The sequence below is a fragment of the Apus apus genome, chromosome 16 (genome assembly GCF_020740795.1).
Source record: "Apus apus isolate bApuApu2 chromosome 16, bApuApu2.pri.cur, whole genome shotgun sequence".
In the NCBI taxonomy this organism is placed as follows: domain Eukaryota; kingdom Metazoa; phylum Chordata; class Aves; order Apodiformes; family Apodidae; genus Apus; species Apus apus.
Genome location: NC_067297.1, coordinates 7,454,724 through 7,480,672, shown reverse-complemented (window position 1 = coordinate 7,480,672; position 25,949 = coordinate 7,454,724). Strand labels below are relative to the sequence as shown.

Below are 25,949 nucleotides of genomic sequence, written 5' to 3'. Positions count from 1 at the left end.
AGCTCAAGCCTGTGAACCAAGTAGGAGTACCAAAGCAAAGAACTGCAAATGCTTTTGTTTTCAGTATTTTCTTCCTGTTTTTAATGCCTTCTGATTTAATGTAAACTTCAAAATGATTTGATTGAAGGGAAAAAAATGGGTTGGCTGCCTCTCGATATGTTATATGACTCATTTAAGAAGCTAACTAGCAACCAGCAGGGAGATCCAGGATAGCTCAGTCTTCCTCCTCAGTTGAACATTAAACTGTTTGAATCCTTCAGATGAATTTGATGAAGGAATCCACAACTAGAAGATTTCTACTGATGTTGTGCAAAAGCCTAAGTTTGCCTAAGAAGTCGCCTTATATGGGGTGCTCATTGGCCTAAAAATATAATGGTATAAAGTGGTACAAACATCCCAGAAAAAAAAAAAAAACGAAACAAAATCAATATAGAGAAACAAGCAAAGCAACAAGTGAGTCGAGATCATGGTTTACATGAAGGGGGAAAGGACCACCAAATTTCAGGCCCTGGTTTCCTCGATAGCCTTTGGGGGATGGCTGTGTTAGCTGATTGGGGCGAGGTCATGGAATCCTTTCAGAGCCAGATCGAGGGAAGAAAAACCGCTGCATAGCAAGTCTTTCAGCAGACCATGAGGAAGAAGCCCCAGCTGTCAGGACGTGTGGGGCAGAGGAAAGGCAGCTGGAAACCTGCGGGGCCAGCGGGACATGGAGCCCCTGACGGGGACAGACCTGCCCTGCGGGACTGCCGGCCGGCCTGAGGCGGGGGCCGGGCCTCAGCCAGGGAGGGGGGGGACCTGGGGTCGGACATTTCAGTCCTCTGAGGTGGCTCCCAGTGGGATGGCAGTGGGAAGGTGAAGCGGGGATCTGGGAAATGAGGATGAGCGTGAAGGCCCCACGGAGGCTGGGCTGGCAGCGCAGGCCCTGCAGGCCCAGCCAGTGCAGGGCCACGGGAGGTGGGGCTGCCCGCGGGGAACTGATGAAATATTCACCTGGTGTTTTACCTGGGGAGTTAGGCTGCCCGTTTGGGTACTTTTTTTAGCTAGTTTCCAACTCCTGTGGAAGAGCTTGAAATGAGGTGGTTGGTGGGGAAACAAAGAGCAAAGTGACGATTCCTGGAGTGCAGCAGTCTCTGCTTCTTGCTCTTGTCCCCAGTATCTGCAGATTTTAGATTGTAAGAGCCTCCTGATGAAAGCTGGGGCTGCCCCCTCGGAGCGCGAGCCCCCACCAACAGGCACTGATCCTGCCTCAGGGTGAGCTCTCTACAGCACCACCCAGCCAAGTACATTTCTTTTTTTCATGCAGCCGCTGCTGACAAACTAATAGCTCCTCAACACCGAAGAGCTAAACGACGAGTATCTTTCTCGGTAAGGCCGCTAACCGAGCCCGGCCGGCTCCCCGCGCCGCTCCACCTGCCCGCCACAAAGATGGCGGCCGCAGCCCGGTCCCGCCTGCGCGCCCGCCCGCACCCAAGATGTCCGCCAGGCCGTCTCCGGCGCCCCAGCCTCGCCATTCCCTACGGACACGGCGCTGCCTCCCCGGGAAAGGCGACGCTCTAGCCGCCGCGTCTCTGTGCCGGGCGCCGGAAGGGCCGCCCCGCGCTCCCCGCTGCCGCCGCGCGCCGCCTCCAATGGCCGCGCAGGCCCCGCCCGGCGCGGATCAGCTGAGGGGGCAATGTCTGTTGACAGGAGCCGCCCCGGCCGCGGCACCGGCGGTGAGGGCCGCGCCGAGGGGAGGGGACGCCGGGCCGGAGGGAGCGGGGCCCGCGGCACCCCCTGCGCTGCCCGGGGAGCGGGGCCCGCCGGGGCAGAAGGTTGGGGAGGGAGGCCGCCCCAACCCGGTCCCCCGCGGGCGGGGAGCGGCCCTGCGGGGTGGGGGAGAGGGAAGGGGGGTGGGCTGGCGGCGGGGTGCCGAGGGGCCTCGGGGAGGGCTCTGCAGCTCCACACAAAAGCCAGCGGGCAGGGCAGGGGCTGGGGGAGCCCCCCCGGGGGGGTGAGGGGCTGCGGGGCGGGCAGGGCCCGGCCCCCGGGAGAGCGAGGGGGCTGCCGGCCCCCAGAGAGCCCCCTGCTCCCCCCACGGCCCCGGAGGCTGTGTGATGGTGGGGTTTGGGTTCGCTTTGTTTGTTTTTGTCAGATGTGAGTCCAAATGGAGCACTCGAAAGGAGGCGAGCAGAGCCAGCAGCAGCAGCAGCCCTGGGGGAAGCTGATCCGGCTGGGTGCTGATGAGGCAGAGCCGCACGTCCTGCTGCTGAAAAGAGAGTGGACAATTGGTCGGAAGAAAGGTGGGACAAGGACACGCTGCGTGGCGTGGTGCGGTGTGCGGGGGACAGCAGCGATCCCCCTTCCTGACCGTAAAAACACTGGGAGGTGGGACTGAAACTAGTTGGGTTTGGTGCTTTCAACTCTTGAAGTTGAAAGCCTCTTGCCAGGCGATCCCTTATTCCTAGTGTACCTCTTGGCTCTGTGTGAAGTGGAAGTTTTACACTGACCTTTTTAAACTAACTCGTTATGGGCACGTTTAAAGGGAGTGTGCCTTTTGGGTTATCTGTAACAGTTTGTACAAATAAGGAAAAACAATTGTTGACTCAGAAAAGTTTCCGTGTATCCTCCCTGTTTACGTTCTCATTTTGTTTCTGTGGTTAAAATAAGTTGGAACTGCAATGCAAAATGCTTTTGCCTCACAGAAAAGAAAACGCCCACATAAAAGCCCTGAATTCTTGTAGCCATGTAAAGATTGCCAACAAGAACTGAAAGTTTCTCTGGGAGTGGACTTGAAAGCTTTGTTTCCAGAATCTAGGGCTTTTGCTACTTGCCTTTATTTTAAAGGTTTTAATGTTTTCTGTATTTAAAACAATCATCACAGTGTTTTAATTTTTTTTTACTCTGCCCTGACAGCACTAATTTTCAGCTTCCTATTCTTCATTTCAAGCTGTTTGACTGACCAGTCACCTTCTGTAAATAGGCTTGAACAGACACCAGATACTGTAGCTCTATGAGAGATTCAGATACTGTATTGTAGGAAAAATGTCTTGCCTGTTTACATTTGGTAATAAACATTTAGATTGTTTATCATTACCTAAGCTGTAGATAAAGTCTTCAAATTGAGGTCTATTTGAGGGTTATCTTGCAGGAAAAAAAAAGAATTTTGGCATGTTCTGTTGCTTTCATAACTGTTTGCTAATGGATTAATAAAATGAGTGGTTACAAGAATACCAATCTTTGGGTCAAAATTATTACCTAGGAAATCTTCAGGAGCATTAGAAATGCTTGTTTAGAGCATTTTGTCCTTCCTGCTCCCATATGAAAATTTACTCCACAAAACAGAATGGAAATGTTGGTGTGGTCCTGACCAAAATTTAGTCTTCTCACTTTCAGTGGTCTTCCTGGCATCACAAGGTGTGTGGCAACAGTTAACTCTGTAGCTGTTGATTGTTCATTGAATACTAGGAGTAGACTAGTGATGAACTGTCACCAGCATGTGTAGTGGCTACTACTTTCTGGATATGTTGTTCTTGCAGGCTGACATACAGTGCAGCAACAATAGGTGGAAGTGAATCATGTCTGTTAATTATAGCTTTTGTGAAAGCAAGTGCTTTGAGTCATTTGTGAGGTAGGTGAGTGGGGAACCTTGAGCATTGCCTTGAACATTCGTTGTTAAAATGAAGTAATAAATTTGCTCAGAGCCCTGAAGTTGTAGACAGGAAAGTTTCTGGCATGTCAGTGTGGTCATTCCACTTCTCCTGTGTTATCCCTAAATCTTATTCTAGAATTTTAATCTCCCTTCAGCTTTATTAATATAATAGTGCTGTCAACACAGAAGAATGCTTCTGTTTCAAAGCAAACAAAAGAAAAATACTTTTAACATAGAGCAGTGATGCTTTCATTTGTTAGCCATTGGTTTTTGCTACTTCCCCCCAGTAGACTGGATGAAGCAGAAGTTAAATCCAATGAAACAGTTACAATGAGGTGGAAAAAGAGCTGGGTGCTCTGTGATATATATGCCTCTAGAATTTAGATTGATCAACCATAGAACAAAATAATTGTGATTGATTTAATTTCCATCTGTAAGGGTTAGAATTGGGGGGGGGAAAGGGAATTAAAACATCTTGAAATGGTTGAAATAAGCTTGACTCACATGGAGCTATCTATGTTTCCTGGAGTAGACTGTGTTGCTGCCTATATGCCAGTAATTTTTAACTATTGCAGATGTACATGAGTCAGTGTGTTGTGCATTTATAGCCATGTAGAAGGCTAGAAGGCTGATCTGTCTGAGTAACGTGTATTTTTAAGCATGCTGGAAAATCTGCTTGCTTTTTAAGGTTGTGACTTATCTTTCCCTGGCAACAAGTTGGTGTCTGGAGATCACTGTAAAATTGTAGTGGATGAAGAATCTGGTCAAGTGTCACTGGAAGATACAAGGTTGGTTCTTCTGTGAACTTCTACTCTTTGGATGTTTTTAGTCTGTGAAGTAGAACCTTGTGTATTGCTCAGGACATCCATAGTAAATTCTTCTATTTTTTTCCTGCTTTTACATCTGGATGAGGTGTTTTTTTTCTCCTTCTAAATATCTTGTTCTCTACAAAGGAATTCATAGTTTACTGGGTAAAAAATACTGTTGGTGTAATGGTTCTGTAACAAATTTCTTTAGACATGTAAAAAAAGTGATGGCAGCATTCTTAAAAGCTCTAAGCATGAGTGTGCCTTGTTTCAGGCACTTTTGTAGGGAAGAAAATACCTGCAGTGATGATCTCAAAGCATAAAATAGGTGTGGAGTGAAAATCTGTACTTGTTATACATTTTTCTGGTATTCAAAATATCAATACCCTCTATACTGTGGGTCCTGTAGTTGTCTAGCAGTTGTGGCAGGGATGTCAGATGGAGGTTAGAGCTGATTCCATCTAATTTAATAATAAAATACTTTTGCTAGATTCTACTGCTATTTGAGTTGTATTTCTTTTCTGGGTGTTTCTGTGTTTAGGGTTGTGAGAATTAAGGCCCTTAATGTAGAAAAAGTTAAGCACCTAACTCACTGGAACTACTGTTAAAAAAGTAAGTTTAATTTAGTGGATCTACTTTTAGTATATAAAGTTAATTACTTGCTTCTTCACATACTGAGGGCCAGTGAACTTGCTATACTGGTGAGACTGTTCTATGGAGTTCTGAGGCTACTGTGGGAGTACAAATAGCACTGCAGTGGTTATGGGTTGTTTCCAGTGGATTTCAGTTTGTTTTCTAGTTTCTTCTAGAAAATTTCTGATAGGAATTTGAATCAAAGCGTATTTCACCGGAGGAGACTGCAACTCTCCTCAAAATTTCATTTGCTTCATTTTTGTCAGGACTTTTTTGTCTAAGATTGCAGGAAGCTTCTGGTTTCTTGCATTTCAAGAACTCTGACATTTTAAAATGCTTCTGTAAACTACATTCTTTTTCTGCCGGGTTATTGCAGTCAGTAAAAAAAAACAATAATACTTTTCTGCCAGCTCCTCCCATTTTTCATGTCTGGAAAGCGTTTTACCCAAAGATGACAGAGTCCTTTCCAAATACATTGATGTACCTACAAAGAGAGGAAATGTCATGGTTGAGGTTTTGAAGGGTATCATGCCAAATCCCTGTTCCAACATACCAAAACACAACTAAATATATTGTTCTGGCATCTTAGGATTAGTATCAAACAACTGCTGAGCTTTTGACAAGAATCCCTCCAAGAATATTCTGAAAAACCTTTGAACTGTCTAATTGAATGGCATGCATTTTTTGGAGGGCATTGGCAGAACTTATAGGCTTTAGTGGATGTTTTTCTTTCAGCAGAATTTTTGCACCTCTGTACCTTTCCTGTCTCTTGATCACTTAGCAGCCGTGTTGATACTGAAAGGGGTCTGTTTCAGGATGAGGAACCCACTTCCAGGTATTCACGTGGGCTGTGTGTTTCTTCTTATTTTATTTGCTCAAGTCAAACAGAACACAAATGTTGAAAGAGACTTCAGGAGGTCATTTAGTTCAGCTATGTTGCTGGCTATCTTCTGGACTGGGTGACCCAAAACTAGATGTAGTATTTTAGATGTAGACTAATTAATTCCAAGTAAATAGGAATAATAATCACTTCACTTGAGTTTCAGGCTACACCCCTGTGAATACAGCCAAGTGTGCTGTAGGCCTTCATCACTGCCAGGGCATGCTGCTGACTGAAGCCTGGGCATGAGTCCAAGGTGTATGAGCTTATGCTTAGTCATAAGATCCATCAAGAGCCTTCGCTGGTTGGTCTCCAGTCTGTACTGTTGCAGGTGGTTATTCCATCCCAGGTGCAGGACTTAAGAGTTAGCCCTTGCTGAATGCCATGACATTCCCATCAACCCATTCCTGTAGCTTGCCCTTGATAGATCCCTGCAGGGCTTGAACTCTCAGAAGCTGTGGGATTAAAAGCTAAATTTTAGGGAAAAATATCAGGCCTACCTGGGCTGGCAAGGAAGTGGCTTATAATTGTCTGTCTCTGGTGTTATCCATAATTTCATTATGTTTCAAACAACAAAATGGGCCATATTTGCCTACTCTGCCAGGCTCAGAGTGTAGCTGTGAATCTAAGCTTGAAAAACCATCCTTACTTTCAGTTGCATGTAGCTGGCAGAATTAGTTTAGACCAATGTCATGGTAATACAAAGTAAAGGAAGTGTGAATGATACAGACACATTCCTGCCTTTCTCCCCCTCCCTGTACATACACGTGCACCCCCAAGGCAGCCAGCAGAAAACTAGCAAAGCCAAATTAAAGCTAATTTTCTTTGATATATTAATGAAAAGGTGTGGCTTGTTACAATGGTACTTTATAAAAAAGCTGCATCCATGGAGTACTGGCTGTTAGCTGCTTATGCATGTTACACATCCATACATTTAACAAAAAAGATTAATATTCTTTGTGTTCTGCTTGCCTGTGAGTGTGAAGTGTGGCTACCATTTGTTGATAGGACTATTTGCAGAAGACTGTCTATTCTTCTGGGTCTTCCAATGTTTGTGCCAAATATCAGACAAGCTCCAAAAAATCAAGCAGGCTCAAAGAAGATTTTTGAATGTTTCAGTTGGCACTGTGGATGCCCAGAGTCCCAGAAAAATACTGCAGCATCAGCTTTTTCTTCTCCAAAGTGGAAAATAGTTTGGAAACATTGCTGTGGTCAAACTCAGATTTTTCTGGTGAAGAGGAATGCATTGAAGGAGGCAGCTACTGTGGGACAGTTGAACCAAATAGACTTTGTTTCTGTATTGCATCTAAACCAAATAATATAATCAAATATATGTAGAAAACCAGAATTGGTTTTCTCCCTGGTAGCATAATGAGTTCTTGGATCTACTTTGGAAGGAATTACCATAAATTTGCAAGTAAAAGGAAATGTGTAGAGAACTCAAAATTGTAGAGTAAATAGAAGTTTGGAAGTAACAAAAGTCAAGAGTTAGCAAATAGTACAATAAAATATTCACAGATTTGCCCTTTCTTGGGATGTGTTTTTGCTTTATTTTCCAGACTATGCACTAGTTGCTTTATACTGCTTGAAAGAAAACAAATTATAGAAGCTGAGCACAGTGGAGGCAGTAGTTGGCTTGCCTTACATAAAAGCAATTGTAACATTATCCATTTTGAAACAGAAATTTAAAGGCAACTAAATTTTTTAAAGGACCTCCTCCTGTCTTCTCACTAATTTTATTTTATTTTATTTTTTTTTAGAAAGGATTCTAAGTAGTAAGTGATGTTTCAGAGCAGGAAAGGTGTATTAACACAAGGCTGATACTCCTGTGAGAAGCAAGCAGATATTCCCCTTCCCTGAGTAAACTGGAGGTTGATTTTCAGTTGGCACTGGTGTCCTTTCTGCTGCTAAATTCTCCTCACCCTACCAGTCAAAACTTCATGTAAGCATTAAAAGAATGGAGACTCACACAGTACAGAAGGGATTCTGTAACTTACTAGAAGTCAAAACTCATTTCAGTTTACAATGTGTTTAGGATAATATGGATTTAAATAGCAGATAACTTCTAAAACTATTAACTGAGAAGTTTTACAATAACATTATTTTTCAGGGTGGGTGCTACTAATTATTAAAAAGCAAGACTGGCATTTTCCTGGAAAGATACCAAAGTATCTTAAAACATATAGATCATTCACCTACTTTAAAAGTAAGCCTGTTCTTAGTGAAATGTATTTGTTCACATCAATTCTTCACAACATCTGAGATTGGGATGTAAAGGTAATATATGGTTCGTTAATTAAACTGTAGATTATCAGCCATGTTGGAATTGAGTCAAAGACTGACCCTTTTTTCTTCTAGTCCTTAGAAAAGTGACATAGGGACCTTTTTGTGACATTGTTTCACAGTGCAGACAATTTATATCTGATAGTACCATTTTTCTTCTCCACCTCAAAAATTACACAGCCAGTTGGTGTCGATTCAACATTGAGTCCTGATGAATGGCCTTCATATTTAGGATTCTCATTGTACTTTCTGCTTATTTTATGGGGACCTTACTTTAATTTGAAACATCAGAGGAATGCACAAATGTTGTAATTTATCATGTGTATCTGGTTAAAAAATAGCCACAACATTAATCTGATATGTCACAGTATCTGTGAAATACCTCATGCTGAAGCCTGAAACTGGAAATGAAAGACTAATACAATTATCTGGGGTAGCTGGATATTTTTTTCCCTTTGATTGTGGACTAAGATATAAATAAACTTTTCTTAGATACATTAGCAAACTGAAGTAGTTTATGGCTTTCTGTGTTAAGTTTCCTTTGACAGGTTTCAGGGAATGTTACAAGCTTTTCAGTTTTTTTTTATAATTACAGGAGGGACAATTTTTCTTTAACAGTATTTTTAATATATTATCACTAGCATCACTGTTAAGTTAAAAATGAGTATAGTTTCTAACACTGACTAAAATTCTTTTTTCCTCTTAATTGTTAAACTTTGACATTCTTGTGGTAATGTCTCTGCTCTGCTTTTTCTTTGGTACGTATGACTTTCAGGCTAGTCATCATCTGTGTAGCTGAGGTAAAAGGCAAACTTAAAATACTTTTCTTGTTGGAGAAACTTGAAGATTCTTTCATCGAGCAAGTATCATTGTGACTCAGAGACTTCTTGATGTTTAAAGTAGCATTTTTAGTTTTGGGTATCTTGTTATTTACGCTGGATTAGTTGATTCAACATTTTACTAAATGAGAAGAGATTTTTCCAGGTTGATTTCTAAAAGAAAAATAATAAGAAGGGAAGGTACTTCAAAATAATCGTCCCTCTTCCAGAGGGAAACTGGGCTGTTAGAGGAAGGCTGTTCTGGGTCCTGGACACAAGTGGTGGCCTCCAGGAGGTGGCAGCAGAGGTTTGCTGTTATTTCATGCAGAAGCTTGCTTTGCTGAGGGGAAGAGGCAGATTTTCTCTTCTTTTATATTTGGTACTAATTACTGAGATTTTGATGGCAAAAGTCGGAGATTCTAGAATGCTGCAGTCCTGAAAGAGACTTACGGCAACTGGGTTGGAATTATTCAATATAAACTTTATTCAATATAAACTTGACTCTGTTATAAAGCACTAATAGCTTGTGTATAAAACATCACTGATAGTGAAGGAACCTCTATTAATCAGCATTAACTAATACCTCCATTAATATTCCCATTAATCAGCAATTCTGTACCTTTTCCTCTTATTCAGTGTAATTTCTTCCATGAGTCCTGAATTTTTTTCAGTATGAAAATAACTAATTTTAGCTTGCATTTTAGTGATGTGTATCTGTTTTTCCACCTTACTGACTTCTCAGATTTGAGTTGCAAACAGCCTAAGGAATTTTAGTTTTTTTACTATTTGTAGAAAGAGAGGAGAAAAAGTAACACTGTGAGGGAATCCTGACTGTACAGGAAAAGTTCCTTTGTCGCTGAATGTCTTAGGAGATTCCCAGTGTTGGTTGCAAAACATAACCTAGAACTTTTTGAAGAGAACTTCTATTGCCCTTTCCTGTTTTATACAGAAAGGGTGGAGGTTGCTGTACAGAAACAATAATCTAATTATTTTGAGACGTTGGCCAAATGTCAGGGATCTCTTGTCTGTCTATTTGTCAGCTACCATCTCTTCACCAGTAGCTGCATATGAGCTTTGAAGTGCTAGTAGATCTGCTCTTCTGTCTTTGGGTCAGGTTTTGTTGTTTTTTTTTTTATTATTATTTTTTTTATTTGCTTCTAGACTTTCCTGGATTTTTTTTAGTTCTGGCTTACAATTGTTGTAGTTTGTTTGTTTTGAGAGCCAATGGTTTTTAATCATTGAAAGTATCTTGTGTTTTCCCGTCCTTCTCCAATGTAATTATTAAAACATTTTTGCTAAGTTATCTTTTCTTTCTCTTTACAGTACTAATGGAACAGTAATTAATAAACTGAAAGTGGTGAAGAAGCAGACATACCCTCTACAGACTGGAGATGTGATCTATGTTGTTTACAGAAAAAATGAGCCAGAGAACAGTAAGTCAATTACATTTTTAAAATGGCATGTTTAGCCATTATTTTTGAGTCATGAGACAAAAAAATTATCAGTACAATTAAAACAGAACTACTCAATATTAAGATAAATAATTTGTTAAGTGTTTAAAACCAAATCTCTCTAGAAGAGATCCAGGATGTGCCAGTTTTTACAGGGACAAGTCTCAACAAGTGTCTGAAATTGTAATGTGCCTGGAAGTAGTTTTGGAAGAACTAATCTATGGAATGGTAATTAATGAGCACATGCTCAGTGCTTCTTGCAGAAGTCAAATTGCTGGGGTAGTTAGTGTTACTTTACATATCACATTGAAGCAATTTTTGGCATCAGAATGAAAGGCAGCAGAAGTGTTTTGTTTTGTGTTGGGTTTGGGCTTTTTTTTAAGAGAAGAGACAAAATGAGGGGGAGGTGAAGAAAGGTCTATAGTGAAAGTAGAATTAGTAAACTTGGAAAAATAGTTGTGTGGCCCTAAAGAAGAGGCATGCCTATAATTATTTTCAGGGATTCTTTTCAAGGTGAAATTGAAATAACATAATCAGGTTGTTTGTTTGGTTTTTTAATAACTAATTGAGATCCTTCCTCAAAGGTTTTTAAAAAAGCCAAACTGTTGTTGGGCAGGAAGTAATTCTTTCATGTTTTAACTGGGTCAAAGTCAGGGACCAAACTTTAGGTGTAAATGCTCTGGTTTTACAGTGGAAGGAAATAAATAAAAGATTTCCTGAATTATCTGTGTTGGCATCTGTCTTAATGATGTTCATAAAGTATTTGGGAAATTATAACTGTCGAGGCAGCAGAGTTTTCATCTTTTCATTTAATTTCACTTCAGTCTTTTCATTTAATTTCACTTCAGTTTTACAGGATCATTAAATCCAACACTGACTTAAAAGATTTACAGAAAGAATCAAATTGCTCATTATTATGAAAAAACAGATGGGGTTCAGCTTTGATAAACAAGGGGGAGAGGGAATGAGCAAGCTCTGTTTTTACATATGTATTGTTGTGGCCCAGCTGACTGCTCTGTCCCATTAGCATGCAATTCTTCTTTTAAGTGTGAAGTATGTAATATTTAAATTTTAGTAGAGTGCACTCACTTCTGGAAGAGTTTTTTAGATAAAAGAGGCATTTTAAATGTTAATTCTCATCACTGTATGTGATAGCTCTGAAGAGGAACTTTAAGGTGAATAGAAGACTTAGTATGTTCATAAGCTCCCCTATTATTGTGAAGATAATTGGGTGTAGTGGGAGATGGGAGGGTGTAGTATTAGAAATATTTACAGCATGATATTTGAAACAAAATACTGTGCTTACAGGTTTCATACAGTAATAGACATATGAACTGTTAATCTAAAAAATCCTAGATATATGCATACTCACTACTGAAATGCTTCCTTAGTGAAGCTGCTGTTAATTATATATATAGACAGCCAGATCAGACAGATTTATGCTGTCTGATGTACATGTTACAAGAAGCAGCAGTAAGCTTTCTGTGTCTCTATGGCTTGTTCATCTCACAAATCCTCTTTAAGATGGTGCTATTGCAGTGGATGCTACTTGGAAGAACTCAGATATGTGAATTTTCCAGGTACTTTACAATTAACTGAATCATTGGTTTCCTTTTGGGCTAAGACGTATTTGAATTACCAAGCTTCTAGTTTTGCTTTTTCAGCATCTCCATCTTCAAAGAGAGAGAGAGAATTTAGGTTTTGCATGCCTATTTGGACATTCTGAATAGGTCTGAAGCAGACAATACTCTTTAACTTTTGATCAGAAAAAGAAACAAACCAAGAGTCTTACTTGCTTCTAGGTGGTTGGAAATGAAAAAATAGTAGCAAGTTAGGGGAATCTTTAGAACTGTATTTAGGTTGAAGTAGGATGGAGAAGAAAGGGATGTTATCCAGTTGGTTTTATTAATAGATACTAAATTAGTTTCTGGATGAAATTTATAGCATGTCTTAATCTGTATATTTGAGAGTTCATGTATCTCGCAAAGAAATGGATAAAATTGATCAAAGAAGTTGAGACGTGAAGTCATAAATAATATGCTCCTTCAAAGAACTTTCATTGAAGTATCAGTAAAAATACAGTTTGTTCTGACACAGAACAGATTTAAGGTTTAAGAAATGATTAAGCCTCTGGTTCCATGGCTAGCACAAGTTAAACGTCACCCAAAAGCTGCTCTGCCTGGTTTCCTGAGAAGAAAAGAACTTGCTGTGCTGTTCCTAATTGCCTCCTAAGTAGGAGTATTAACACTGTGCTATAGAGGTGACCCTTTTTTGCCTTTCCCATTGTCAGACCCTTTGGGGAAGCAGCCACTTGTGAATAGAAGTTGTTTATGTGAGATGAAGGTTTATTAATTTTTGTTTAGTTTCTGATCAGTATTTTTTCCTCTATTTCAGATGTTGCATATCTTTATGAATCCTTAAACATAAAACAAGAAGCAACTCAAGAGCCAGTAGGTAAGAAAGTAATGCAAGATCCATGAAGAGAAGCTAAGCTCCAATGACTAAGGTAACCCTCTTGAGAGAGTTTGAGATATTGAGATATTTTTCTTTCCTTTTCCCCCTTCCAGCTGCAGAAGCTAATGTAGAAAACCAATGCCATGTGACCAAAGATACCTCAAGTACAGGAAGAAGTAATGATGAGACCCAAATTACCTCATCACCATCAGCTACTCAGTCTTGCTATGAGGAACCACAGCCATCTACTTCTACATCTAACCTCTTTAATGCTTCTTCTACCTCTCTTATTGAGTCTGCATCTGTTCAGCAGGATAATCCTTCTACATCTGGTAAGAATTATGTCAAGTATTTAAAGTTTGGTATCCCATCAACTATTACTACAGTTTTTAATTGTAGCAGTTTAGTCTCTTGCCCTGTCAGAGTCTTCAGCATTTGCTTTGTTAAGTTCTAGTGAAAATACCAGGTGGATAAGTGCTTTTTATCTTTCTCTCTGAGTTGGCTGGGTAAATCCTGATGGATGAGTAAGGCAACTGTGAGAATTGCTTATGCTCAGAAAGGCAGAAAATGCATGTGAAGTTCTGTTCTGTACTGTTCTGTCTTAACAGTATGGTTTTGTAGTGGAGCACTGGTGAAAACTTGGCAAAACTCTGTGGCTCATAGAAGAAAGTAAGTAGATATAGGTGCTCATGAAATCACTCTGAGAAACTACTCTGTCACTGTTACTGCTGCCAATCACCCATCCCCTTTCCCTTCCTTAGAGCTCTGATACCAAAATATACCAAATGGATCCCTAGTCTAGTATCCTGCGTTACCTTGGCAAGTGGAATACCACAATGCTGTGTAAATCTGAAATAGAAGTGGAGCAAGAACCTCTATCTAGAAAATAGCATTTGTCATCAGGACTTTTAAAAGATGCTCCTATGAAAAAAAGCTTTGTCCTCTGCTGTGATCCTGACCTGTTTTGTATGATCAATATTGCATAAATCCTCTGCCTGGCATTTTTTTTCAGGAAGACCTGATGTGAATTACAGTCATATGAATAAATACTCCACAATCTAAAGAGCAATGGAAATTTTAAGTAGGGTTACACAACTAATAGCTTGATTTCCTCCCAGGTCTTCCAATTAGTCAGATTGGCTCAGAATGCATCTAGCATAGTTAGGCAGACATTTCTTCTTTGCTCCACTTTTTCCTGTTCAGATGTTTGGATTGATGTATGTGTATCAACAGGGTTGTTTTCACCTGTCCCATATCTGTATGAAGCTATGTTGATATTTCTGCTTTTATTTTGCAGGATCACAATCCTTGGTTTTCACTCCTGTGCCTGCTTTCCCCATCTTAGAATCTATGTGTCTAAGAGCACTACATGATGACCATGAAAAGCTGGATGTGAATACTGAAACTTCAGAAATTGCTGTCAAAGAAAAAGCAGAATTGGATTCTCAGAGGGCAGGGGAAGAGGAAGGTTTGGAACCTGCTAAGAAGAAACTAAAAGCAGGCTAGTATACCTCAGCATTGCACAACCTGTGCTGCCCTGTTTTAATCTTACCATTGAAAGTTAGTTTAAAAAACTTAATTAGAAACTTAAAGATACATCCATTTTTCATAGAAGCCCAGTGAGATTAACAGAAACATAAGAATCTGTGCTTATTTTTCTTCATTGGTAAGAAATACATTCAAAATGCATGCATACCAAATCTTGAAGGTCTTGAAAGGTTATGTTAGTAGGAGATAAGTAACTTTTTCCTCCTCCCAATGTAATTTTTTGTTTTAGTATTGTATTAAATACAAAAAGCAAAGCCACCATCCCAAATTGAGTCAAAAAAGCTTGAAAGACTACATACTGTGAAATCTTCTGTCTTTGTAGATGAAGGTGCTTGTCCAAATCTTCCACCAGAAGCTGCAAGTGAATGCATAATTAAAATTGGCTCTGAAGATGCAAAAACATCAAATGTGAAACCGGATAAGATGGAAGAAACACTAACTTGCATTATCTGCCAAGAACTGCTGCATGACTGTGTCAGGTACGTCTGATTGACAAAGGCTGTAATTCTGTGGTACTAATACATGAAGGTTAGTGACAACTGTTTGAGGAGGCCAGGATATTTAGAGTTTTCACAAGCCCTTCTGACTCCCTTCCCCCTACCCCAATCTATATAGTCACATCAATTCTAAACAGTTTCTTGAGTCTTATGAATGTGTCTGACAAGTAAAATATTTGTGGTTTTATTCAGTTTCTTTCATTGTTTTCATGTTTGTGTTTCCCAGCTTGCAGCCTTGTATGCATACTTTCTGTGCTGCCTGCTACTCGGGATGGATGGAGAGGTCTTCTCTGTGTCCAACTTGTCGTTGTCCAGTAGAACGTATTTGTAAAAATCACATCTTGAACAACTTGGTTGAAGCTTATCTGATCCAGCATCCAGGCAAGTTGATCAGTGTGTGTACTGTGACTGATTAGGCCATCTAAATTCAGATACTTCTGAAAAATATACTTGAATATGGATTAACTTTGATCATGGCCTCTTGAAAACAAAACCTAGGTTGTCTGATACTGCGCTTCCATTAACAGAGAGGAGAATTTAACTAAGAGCTTCTATAACTCCTGTTATCCAAAAATAAGTTTTATGGAAATGAAAACAGAACAATTGTAACTGTGTGAATAGAGTGGGGATAAGGGATGTGAGCTGTTCTTTTCTCTTGAAATCTGAATTTGGTTTTCACTCCAGATAAATGTCGGAATGAGGATGATGTGCGTAGCATGGATGCTAGAAACAAAATCACTCAAGACATGTTGCAGCCTAAAGTGCGGAGATCTTTTTCAGACGAGGAGGGAAGTTCTGAAGATTTGTTGGAATTGTCAGATGTAGATAGTGAATCTTCAGATATCAGGTATGTCTGTTTAAGCTGTGTGCTCCGTTGTATTTACTGAATGTTTGAATGCACAAGCTCACAAACTGAGCCAGTTTTACAAACACTGTCATTGCTGGGAACGTTTCTGTGATCATTGCCAGAATTAATCTCATTTTTGTATTTGGGTAAGTTCATTCTTAGCAGTGATTATGTTGGCAGTTCTACTGACTATCCTACTGAACCTTGATAATTCAAGAAAAATTAATTAATATTAGAAGTCCAGCAATATTCAGTCAATGACCCACCTGAATTACCCTACATTGTGCAGCAGCTTCATGTTAGATATATGAAATTACGTTTTCCATTTACCAATTTGCTGTTGCTTTGGAGAAAACATATCTCTGGATAAGATCTTGTGAGGAATCTATGACCCTTCCAGTGCAGCTTGCAATGATTGTAATTTCCTATGTGTTTGGACTGCTGCTTTCACTGGGTCTATGATACTGAAGCAGCTGATTCTTGACCTAGGAATTCCCAGACACCAAAATAGCATCTCTTCTCTTCCAACAGCAAGTGTTTGTTGGTTTGGTTTTTTTTGCAGTGTGTCTAGAGGGGAACAGAAAAACTTCTCCTCTGCATAACTATTCCAGCTTTGTCCCTCTCTTCCCTGTTTATCTCACTTCCAGTCACATTACTCTTTTTATAATTATTTTTATTTTTTTAACTACTTGGGGAGTAGTAAAACCACAAAGTTTTTGGCTGTTTCAAAAGCAGCAATCTTCAGAGCTGTGAGGTACTGAGTTATGTAAACTTCATATGTTATTGGATGAGGAAATTACAGATTTAAACTTTGAAAGTATGACCAGCCCTGCCTAGTATGATATGAGTTATATTTGTACTTGTTTGGTGTGATTTCCTGTGACCTTATCATTCTTTCAGTCAACCATATATAGTGTGCAGACAGTGCCCAGGGTATAGGAGACACTCTGTTCCAACTCTGCCTGGTGCAGGCCAAGAGACAGAAGCAGGAGGAGTGCAAGCACTGGGAGATGCACCATCTACATCAGCCAACTTCCCTGCAGGTCAGTGTCATGGAATCTTCTCAGCAGCGTGACACTTACGTGCTGCAACTCATGAGGGCAAACTTGCTCTCCTGATGCTGCCAGAGTAACACTTCACATGAGTGTCTGTGCAAATATCATGAGATTTGACCAGGCTTTTTCTCTGGTTTTCCAGAATAGATTGCTGATGGTTGATAGTTCTGAAACTGTTCCACATATTTAAATACTTTACACACCCACATAGTTTGGAAGTCTGAATGCCATTTTTCTGCTCTTTTATAATATATTTATTAAAATTATATTGCTTGCTTGTTACTATCAGATTTATGTTGCTAATATTCCCTAAGATTCTGAGTCCAGATTTCAATTGTGTACATTGTTCACTCTATCCTTTTTTTTTTTTCCCCTGTTTTTAACTCCCCCAGCTGCCCAGGAATATGTGTGTCCTGCTCAAGGAAGTCATGTAATATGCACCTGCTGCTTTCAGCCAATGCCCGACCGAAGAGCAGAGCGTGAACAGAATCCTCATGTTGCTCCTCAGCAATGTCTGTACTTCTATTTATTTCCTAGTTATTTATTTCTTTTTAATCTTGGCTATGGAAGTAAATCTCTCATTTTGAATTAAACTAAAGTTTACTTTGAAGAGTGTTCTTTATTTGAACTTTCTTTTTCTGGGCTCCTGTAGTGACAGCATGAAAGAAGCTTCCTTTATGAAATTTATTATTCCTCTATAGAATGTATTTTAAATGAGAAAGCTGTACTTTTAAAATCAAGTTTATCAGGACTTTATTGTTTATTTATAAGAAAAAAAACTGTTAAGTTTTGTTATGTGCAGGTCCTAACAGGGTTGAGTTTTGTTTTCTTTTGTTATTTTACAGGTACAGTTTGTCTGCAACCCTTCTGTCACTTATACTGGGGCTGCACTCGGGTGGCATGTTTTGGCTGTTTGGCACCATTCTGTGGTACTGTGGAATAATCTGTTTCTTATGAGCCTGCTCACTTTGCAATACTGTCTGTCTGTCTTGAGCTTTAGGTAATTTAAGAAAGGTAATAATTAGTTTTTTAGCACAGACATGCAAAATGACACAAAGTCTGTGTCCTTGCATCACAAACATAAAAGATTCTTGAGTGGTATGTGTCTTAACTTTGAGAGGATTTAATTTCTTGTCTTCATAATATATTCGTTTTGAAAACTACACTTGTTAAGCACACTGCTTTCACATATGAAAATAATTACGGTATATTTCAGCCTACTGAGAAAATAATACATATCAATGCAAGAGCACTAACCATCTGATGTTAATTGATTAGAAAAGAACCTTACCCTGTTAGGTATGCACAGTTCTGAAACTGCAGGCTTTAGACATTTTCAAAAACCAAATTGGAACAGCTGAAGTGTCTCAGCAGCAGTTTGAAGCTAAGAGAATGGTTTTAGTAGCACTGTTGATTTGTGAAGATTAGTAGTAGTGTTTGTGGACTAAAAGTGAAACTGTAAAATGTCAGTGTCTTGGTTTTGCCACTGTCAGTTCTGTATCACATGCTTTAGCATATGTTGAATACAGTCATTCACTTGGTGCTCACATGAGTCTGTGCATGTTATTTCAGGAAACAGAAGTATCTTCAGAAAATGTGTGAGAGCCATGGGGTTGGGAGATTAAACAGTAACTTTTCTTCTTGTTCTCATTAGAAATAAATCTTGGTGATAAGTGTTTAGATGGAGTCTTAAATAACAACCACTACGAGTCAGATATCCTAAAGGTAAGGTTAAAAATCATTATGTATGATGCATAATAATAAATGTACACAGTTTAAGATGTACTCAATCATGAAATTATAGTGGTGTGCTGGCTAACAGCTACAGTGGCAGCATTGTGTCACCTGGTTCTAAAAGGCAAATCTAATGAGTCCTGAATGCTCAGCTGGGCTGAAGTTACAGTTGTTGTGTCTAGATTGGAAGTATTTTGGGGTGATAATTTCACTCTTCAGCCTCTGTGTAAGAGGGTGTTGTATTCTAGAGATGCACTCCATTTAGGATCCACTCTTCCTGTACCACCCAAATTAACAACAATTAAAAAAAAAATCACTTTCATGCAATACTAATTTCTCTGATGTGTATGTCTGGCAGGTGCTAAGGCCAAACTTCTACACCTAACTTCTGAAATTGAGCTTAAATGACTGATAAACACAGTATTCAGATATGTTTGGTTGTTAAATCATCAAATAATTTTACTTGTATGAAGTATTTGCTAGGAAAGCTGATTTTTACAGTCTAATTTAAAGTGTAATATCGAAACAATTAGAGAAAAATAATTCAATAAAAATGTACCATGAAAACAAGACTTATTACATTTTATTTTTCCCAAACAAGTTAAGTTTCACACTAGATTGCATGGAAAATATTTTGCCTGTACCATAACAGAGTTATCCAAATTAGGTACACTGAATTAAATACTGACTTAAAGTATATGAGTGTGTCTGAAATGCATCTACTTGCATTCTTTTGGTAAGAGGTGTGAAAAAAACATACAAAGTGGAATGTTGTATTGGTGATATGAAAGTGTCATGCTAATTAAATGAGGGATGCTTAATTTTTACTTGTAATCAGCACCAGCCCATTTAGAAAACCTAGTTAGATCTAGATTCAGAAATATTTGAAGGTGAATGGCTTGGTCACTCTTTAATGTTGGAGGTTTTTCTAGCTTAAACACTGAAATTGCTCTTTTCAGGATTACCTGGCATCCAGGGGTTTGACATGGAAAAATATGTTAAACGAAAGTCTTTTAGCTCTTCAAAGAGGAGTTTTTATGTTGTCAGGTATGTGTTATTTTTTGTCTGTGTATAACTCTTTGACTATATATAACTGAGTGATATGATCAAGAGGTTTGAAGTTCTGAGTACATAACCAGGGCCTTTGTGACATTTTTGGTAAATCTGTTTTCTCAAGTCCTACACTGACATTGTGTACAACCTGGTTGTCTTCCCAGATTACAGAATTACTGGGAACACAGTGCTTTGCTACTGTTGTGGCCTTCGCAGCTTCCGAGAACTTGCCTACCAGTACAGGCAGAATATTCCTGTTGCTGAGCTGCCAGGTGAGGATTGCTTTGCACAGTCAGTTTTTGCCAGTTTTATCTTTTTATCCCGGGGTTTTCAGCACCTTCATGTTGCCTGGTGCAAAACTCTTCTCAGGGCTAATAACTTATGCTGATTGCTTTACTTGTCAGCTGCTAAGTTTACATATAGTTATTGTCAGACTCCCTAATGGAATCTTTCCTTTCAGTGTGATTTCTCATCTGTAGGGTAAATATATCTGCCTAGAGAAAAGAGGAATTCAGTAAAAATCCCAACTATATGAGTCACTGTAATTTAATTTATTTTCCCATTTAAATACATAAAATTATGCACCTCCTGAACATTTTCACATTTTACCAGTTCTCAACTAGGAACAAGAATGTTTTCATAAATCTAAATCTGTTTGCATTTGCAGTTTTATTATGAAATAGCACACAAGCAACTGTGCCCCCTTCAATCCCAAATCTGTTGGGAAGAGAAGCTCTGCCAACAGTCTACTTTTAAATGTTACGTTTGTCCATCTAGTTCATGTTGTTAGTGAAGCCACAGGTTCCTTCTCTTTAACAGTTTAGAACTCCGCTTCTGCTGCCGTGCATAATGTCAGTCAGTCAGTCTACCTTCTTTCTCCTTAGTATTGCTTTTCATTTTAGTGGGATGGGCTTCTGGGCAGCGGAGTTATAATGTGTGCTCTTTTTGTAGTGACTGTCACCTCACGTCCTGATTGCTACTGGGGGCGCAACTGTCGAACTCAGGTCAAAGCACATCATGCCATGTAAGTTCTACAGTTTATAAAGTGGCTTGGGGTTTTGTAAAAAAAAAAAAGTTTTGTAAAAAAAAAAAAAGTTTTGTAAAAAAAGTTTTGGGGGACTTGTAAGACATGCCAGAAATTACCTATCTAAGAGCTAACTGTTCCAGGGAGGGTAGAAAAATCCTTCTTGCTTTATGAATAATTCTCTAAATTCTCAGTGCAATTTAAGGTGACCCCTCAATGACTGTCAATAAGATCACCCCTTACTGGGAAGTAGCTTTAATGAATAGTAGATTCGGCAGTATTTTTCTAATGCTACAATGAACATACACACTTAGCCTAATTCCTTTAATATTTCGGATACTATGGGTTGAAAATTACTAGTCTGTGCAGCTAATGCAAGCAGATCATAAGAGAGACTTGTAAAATATTAATCCCTACTCTCTTACAAATTCAGGGGGTTTTGCCAAATAACTTTCAAAAATAATCTGTGATTTAAGTTGCAGATGTAATTCAAAGCACCACTGCTATCTGTAACTTCATCTTACAGGACTGTCTGCTTTCCCAGAGAAGGCTTTGTTTTGGAATGTTAGAGAGTTAATTCAGATTCAAAGCACTCAACAGTTGTCTTTGTTAATGTTCTGGTGGATAATTCCATCTAGAGTAGAAATGACTCAGGGTATTTCTGGTTTTTTTTCTTCTCCATTTTTCTTTTTTTTTTTTTCTTTCTAGCATTATCTGTTTCTAGAACTTCACAGGCTGCTCCTCTTATTTCCTAAAATCCATAAAAGCAAACAGTCCTGTTATACCACTTCTAGTTATCCAGCTACAGGCTATTTTTGTTGAGCTAAATGTTTTGCTAAGTAACTTGGTTTTGCAGACAAGGTTTCTTTCTAATCCTTATCTAATTCAGCAAGAGAGAGGGAATTCGGTCTCTCTTGCTTCATCTCTTCCACATGTATATACAGACCTCAACAGCTCAACTTCTGTTTCAGTTTTGTATCAGGGGATACATAATCCACTTGCCATTTCCATAAAACCTGAATAATACAGACGGAGAAAACCTTACCTTTTTCTTTCCAGAAGAAGATTCCAAGCTGGTGAAAGAACATGTTTATGTTGAAATGTATTATTAGCCTGGTTAATTCTAGTTCCTAGTGACTTGTGTAATGCTGTCTACTAAAAATTACTGATGTGTCACAGGGCAAAATTTATTTGCTGGTTCCTGTTGTAATTGCCTTCTGGGTTTGGTGTATGCAGAAGTATAGAGGAGTTCTTTTAATAACAGGTTTTCTGTGTGCATAATAAAACTAACACGGATTAGGCAGAAGAGATGTTGAAAATCTCGTTACAGATAATAGAGTAGTAGAGCACAATATAAACAGATTCTGAGAAACAGATGTGTTAGTGTGCAAATGCTTTAAAGTGTTTAACATTTAAAATACCCCATGAAAGATGCTGACTCTTGTTTTGTTGCCTGACTTCTGAGAACTCGGTTGCATTTTAATACTACTTTTTTTTCTTTTCCAGGAAATTCAATCACATTTGTGAACAAACACGGTTCAAGAACTGAATACTTGTCATCTGTAGGGAGGGGACAAAAACTTGTTACACTGCTTGTACAGTTTAAGGTTCCAGGGGATCTTTTCAGTTCCCCCATAGCAGGGACTCAGTAATTTTTGCATCAGGTAATCCAGTGTGAACTTTTTAAATTGTAGAATTTTACAGCTGTACATGAACAAGGTAGGTTTATTTTTTTTCCAAGACAGTCCAGCAAGCATTGCATTCCATCCTCATGACTACAGTGTCCCTGTTTCACTGCAGTGGAGAACACAAACAGAACTCACAAACGCAAAAACCAGCCATATCTTGGGAAGACCTAAGAATAAGGAGTGTTATTTGCACTACTTGTGAAGAAATAAGAAAAATCCTTAGACTTAAAATAGAAATGTTTTGTAAAAGTATCTGATGGATATTTCAAGAGCCATTAATATTTAAGAAGGAAATTGTCACTGTCTACTTGTAACTGCATTTTGTGGTAGTCTGACATGTTGTCACTACCCATTGCATTTGGGCTAGAAACCACATTAATATTCACCGAAAAAACAACCTCCGTCCATTAAACAGCTGCTTCAACTTCAAGCTTCTACCATGTGTGTAGTGTTACAGTTGAAGTAGTGCAGTTTCTGTTCTTAGTTTAGTCATGTTGATGTTTTTATTCACATTAAGTTACAAAAAGAATTGCACAAAAATTTGAAAAATCACTTAAGGTTGGGGTAATACTTGAAAAAGAACAGATTTCTGCTAATATTACTTCTGTAATGTTTTATATCAGAAGACCAAACAGTGCTTTTGACAGAGAGCAGCCAGTAGGACACACTGGTTCATTTTTTTTTTAATTTCTTTTTTGGTTTGATATCGTATGGGAAATACGTACCTCTGCCATGCAGCTGTTCTCTAGCAGGCATACACTGGTGAAAATGTAGAAAAAGCTATAATTTAAAACATAATATAGCAGCTTTACTGGAAGGAACAATCTTACAGAAAATACTTCAGTTTGGACAAGTTGTAGCAATACGGAGGCACTTCTGGATAGGGATGATGAAGGGGAACACTGGTGTCACTGACATAAAAAAATGTAACTTTTATTGTCATGCTTTCTGCAGAGTTCATTCAGGAAATGTCCCAAGCATCATTAAAAAAAAATCTCAGCACAACCCATCACCCCTTCCAAACTGATACTATCTGATCTGTTTCATCATAATCCAGTAGCTGACATTCACAGACCTCAGCTGTGACCAACTTTTCTTTTTCATCATACCTAGAAGAGTGAAACAGAATGAGGAGAAAGCATACAAAGTTAGCTCTGTAGGTACCATGTTGTTTTTAAGTACGCCTTATTTTATGAGCAGGATTTATACTTCAACAGTAAGAAGTGTACACACTGTATCTTGTGATATAACAGAGCACAAATGATGCAGCACATCATGTCTGCTGGTGTCCATGAATTGAGCAGCCATTTCCAGTAATGCACATCTTAATGTAATTAGAATGATGCATTTCTTTTTACATTTTTATTTTTTAAAATAGCTGTTGCAAGAATGGGTCTGTTGACCATGCCCGTATGCTATTAAATATACACTTTGGTGTGGACTTCTCTTCCTAATCTCTGGGCATTTTTCCTGTGAGTAGGATTGAAATTGGATCTGGAATAATACTTGAAACTTCTAACAACAACAGTGTCTTTTAGTATTATTAACAATGTTCTGTTGCTTCTGTATTTGTATTTTATGTTTAGATTTTTTTTTAATGGTTATTGTATCTTCTCAGGACAACCATTCCCAGCTGGTTTTGATCTCATTTTCATCTCTGGCTGTGCATGTAGCAAATTGAGTGCAGTTGTGGAGATCAAGCCTTTGCACATTATATGCAGAAACGTGCTTTGCTTTCTCATTCACCACTTCCCACACCCCAGATGGGTTTCAGCATAGACTTCTCACTATGCTAGTGTTCAAGCCTCTTGTGCTGAATTTTTTTGTTGGTCAAGCATAGCGTGTCTACAGAACCAAGTTCAACCTCGCTTGCACTTACTCAAGTTATGTTTGTATAGAGATGTATTATGTGACTTTAAGAAATTGGGAGGGAAAAATCCCAACAAACAAAAAACTCATGTACTTAACATCTAAAACTACCTGTGCAGTAGAGGTTCTTCAAATTCCTTTTATAAACCCCTCTTCCTTTTCCCTGTTACAGATAATGAATCTGCCTTTCTATGCATATGGGGTTGTGGTAGTGCAATGGAATGAAGGGATTTTTTGGTCATTTATATTGTACCAGGAAGAGATAAGAAATTAACTTGCAGATGGGGAGGGTGAATACATCCTGATCTTTATATGCTCTTAAGTAAGTAAGAGTATCTGTCATGGGTATTACATACTCTATACATTAGACCTTTTTAAATGTATGGTTACCAGGTGATAGTTAATGTGATAAATGTATGAACTATGCTTGGTGTAATTGTTTAAATAATGTAAAGGTGCAGCATATTTTTAACCTGTCTAAAGCACACCCCCACCTCCTTTATAAGAGAGATTTGGAAGTTGAGCATGAAGTGTGGTAGAATAGATGTTGTGAAAAACAAGGTGATTATGATAGGGTTTGACATAGTGGTGAACAAGGTATGTAGCCTCTCTCTTTGAGAAAGTTCTTTTATAAAGAAGGTGGTGAGTAGTTCTTCCAGTTCTCTTTTGTGGTTTATTTTTTTCCTGAACTAAGAAGTTATCAATTAAAAAAAAACAAAACAAAATAAAAACCACTCAAGTTGTCTGCTTGTTTCTTCTGTGGCATGTCCTCCCACCACAGAACTGGATGTATGCAACCCTTTGTCATGCATGGTCAAGCAATTGGTTATTTGAATGTTGAGATTTTATAACTGAGCATCATCCTTGAGCTTGTAGTAGCTGAAAATGACTCTGTGTCATTCCAAGGAATCTCTACAGGTTTTATAACAAATTATATAAGTGAAAAGCTATTAAATAGAATTCATTTTTGTCAACAAGAAGGCTTCAAGATGCTAGTAAATAAAAAATTTACTGCATTTAAAAAGTGGATGCTATTTTTAATCCCTTGCAACACTGTAAACACTGAAGTGACAGCTTTATATCACTGTTGATTTAACAGCAGGCTAGAGGAAATAACTGTTACCTTATGTTAAGCTTTACAATTATTCATTTGTATAAATGATAAGATTTCAAAGGGCTACTTATTAATGGAACTTTAACTTTCCCTTTGCTGAGTAAATAGGAGTTTGCTGTGCCTTGTTCTGAGGTGGAAGACAGCGATGCCAGAGTAACTGAGCTTGAAATTGCAGCTTAGCATCCTAGGATTTTTGCACTGCTGCCATTCCCACACTTGAAGCTGGATATCCTTTTATGTTGTAGCTAATCTGTATTGCTGTTCTTAAACCAGCTGTCATGTGTTCTTCAGAGTAAATGTAAGAGAAATTCAAACTCATGTTAAAGTGATGTAGAAGTGAAATTGCTATGTTGTTCTGTGTACCATAGACAAGCTGATAGACCTTAAAACTTGTAATGGTTTTGGCTTGCCCTGCACTTATATTGGTGGATTTAAGTGTTTTATACTCCATTATGTCAACAAATGACTTGTAACTAATTTAGCTTGAGGAAGCTGCTGACTTTGGGTTTATGCCATTCCAAGTGCTTGGCTCTGGCACAGCCTAAGCTCTTCCAAGTACTTGCCCTG

General features: G+C 38.8%; 2 protein-coding genes across 4 annotated transcripts in view; one reads left to right on the top strand and one right to left on the bottom strand.

Moving 5' to 3' along the window:
* DGCR8 (DGCR8 microprocessor complex subunit) overlaps positions 1-25,949 on the bottom strand; it is a 1,090,394-nt gene that overhangs the window by 798,037 nt on the left and 266,408 nt on the right. The window lies entirely within an intron of this gene.
* CHFR (checkpoint with forkhead and ring finger domains) lies at positions 1,613-25,002 on the top strand. 3 transcript variants are annotated; one of them, XM_051633668.1, is made up of 18 exons: positions 1,613-1,712; positions 2,132-2,279; positions 4,317-4,416; positions 10,372-10,481; positions 12,894-12,953; positions 13,067-13,285; positions 14,299-14,454; positions 14,824-14,980; positions 15,225-15,379; positions 15,683-15,845; positions 16,746-16,888; positions 17,293-17,412; positions 17,746-17,829; positions 18,555-18,625; positions 19,594-19,681; positions 19,852-19,959; positions 20,639-20,711; positions 22,218-25,002. In XM_051633668.1, the coding sequence occupies exons 2-18, from the start codon at positions 2,144-2,146 to the stop codon at positions 22,258-22,260; spliced, it is 1,986 nt and encodes a 661-aa protein (XP_051489628.1). In that variant the 5' UTR covers positions 1,613-1,712; positions 2,132-2,143; the 3' UTR covers positions 22,261-25,002. The 3 variants fall into 3 exon arrangements, with proteins under 3 accessions (XP_051489628.1, XP_051489626.1, XP_051489627.1); XM_051633666.1 differs by having other exon boundaries at positions 14,251-14,454; XM_051633667.1 differs by lacking the exon at positions 1,613-1,712 and adding an exon at positions 1,721-1,811 and having other exon boundaries at positions 14,251-14,454.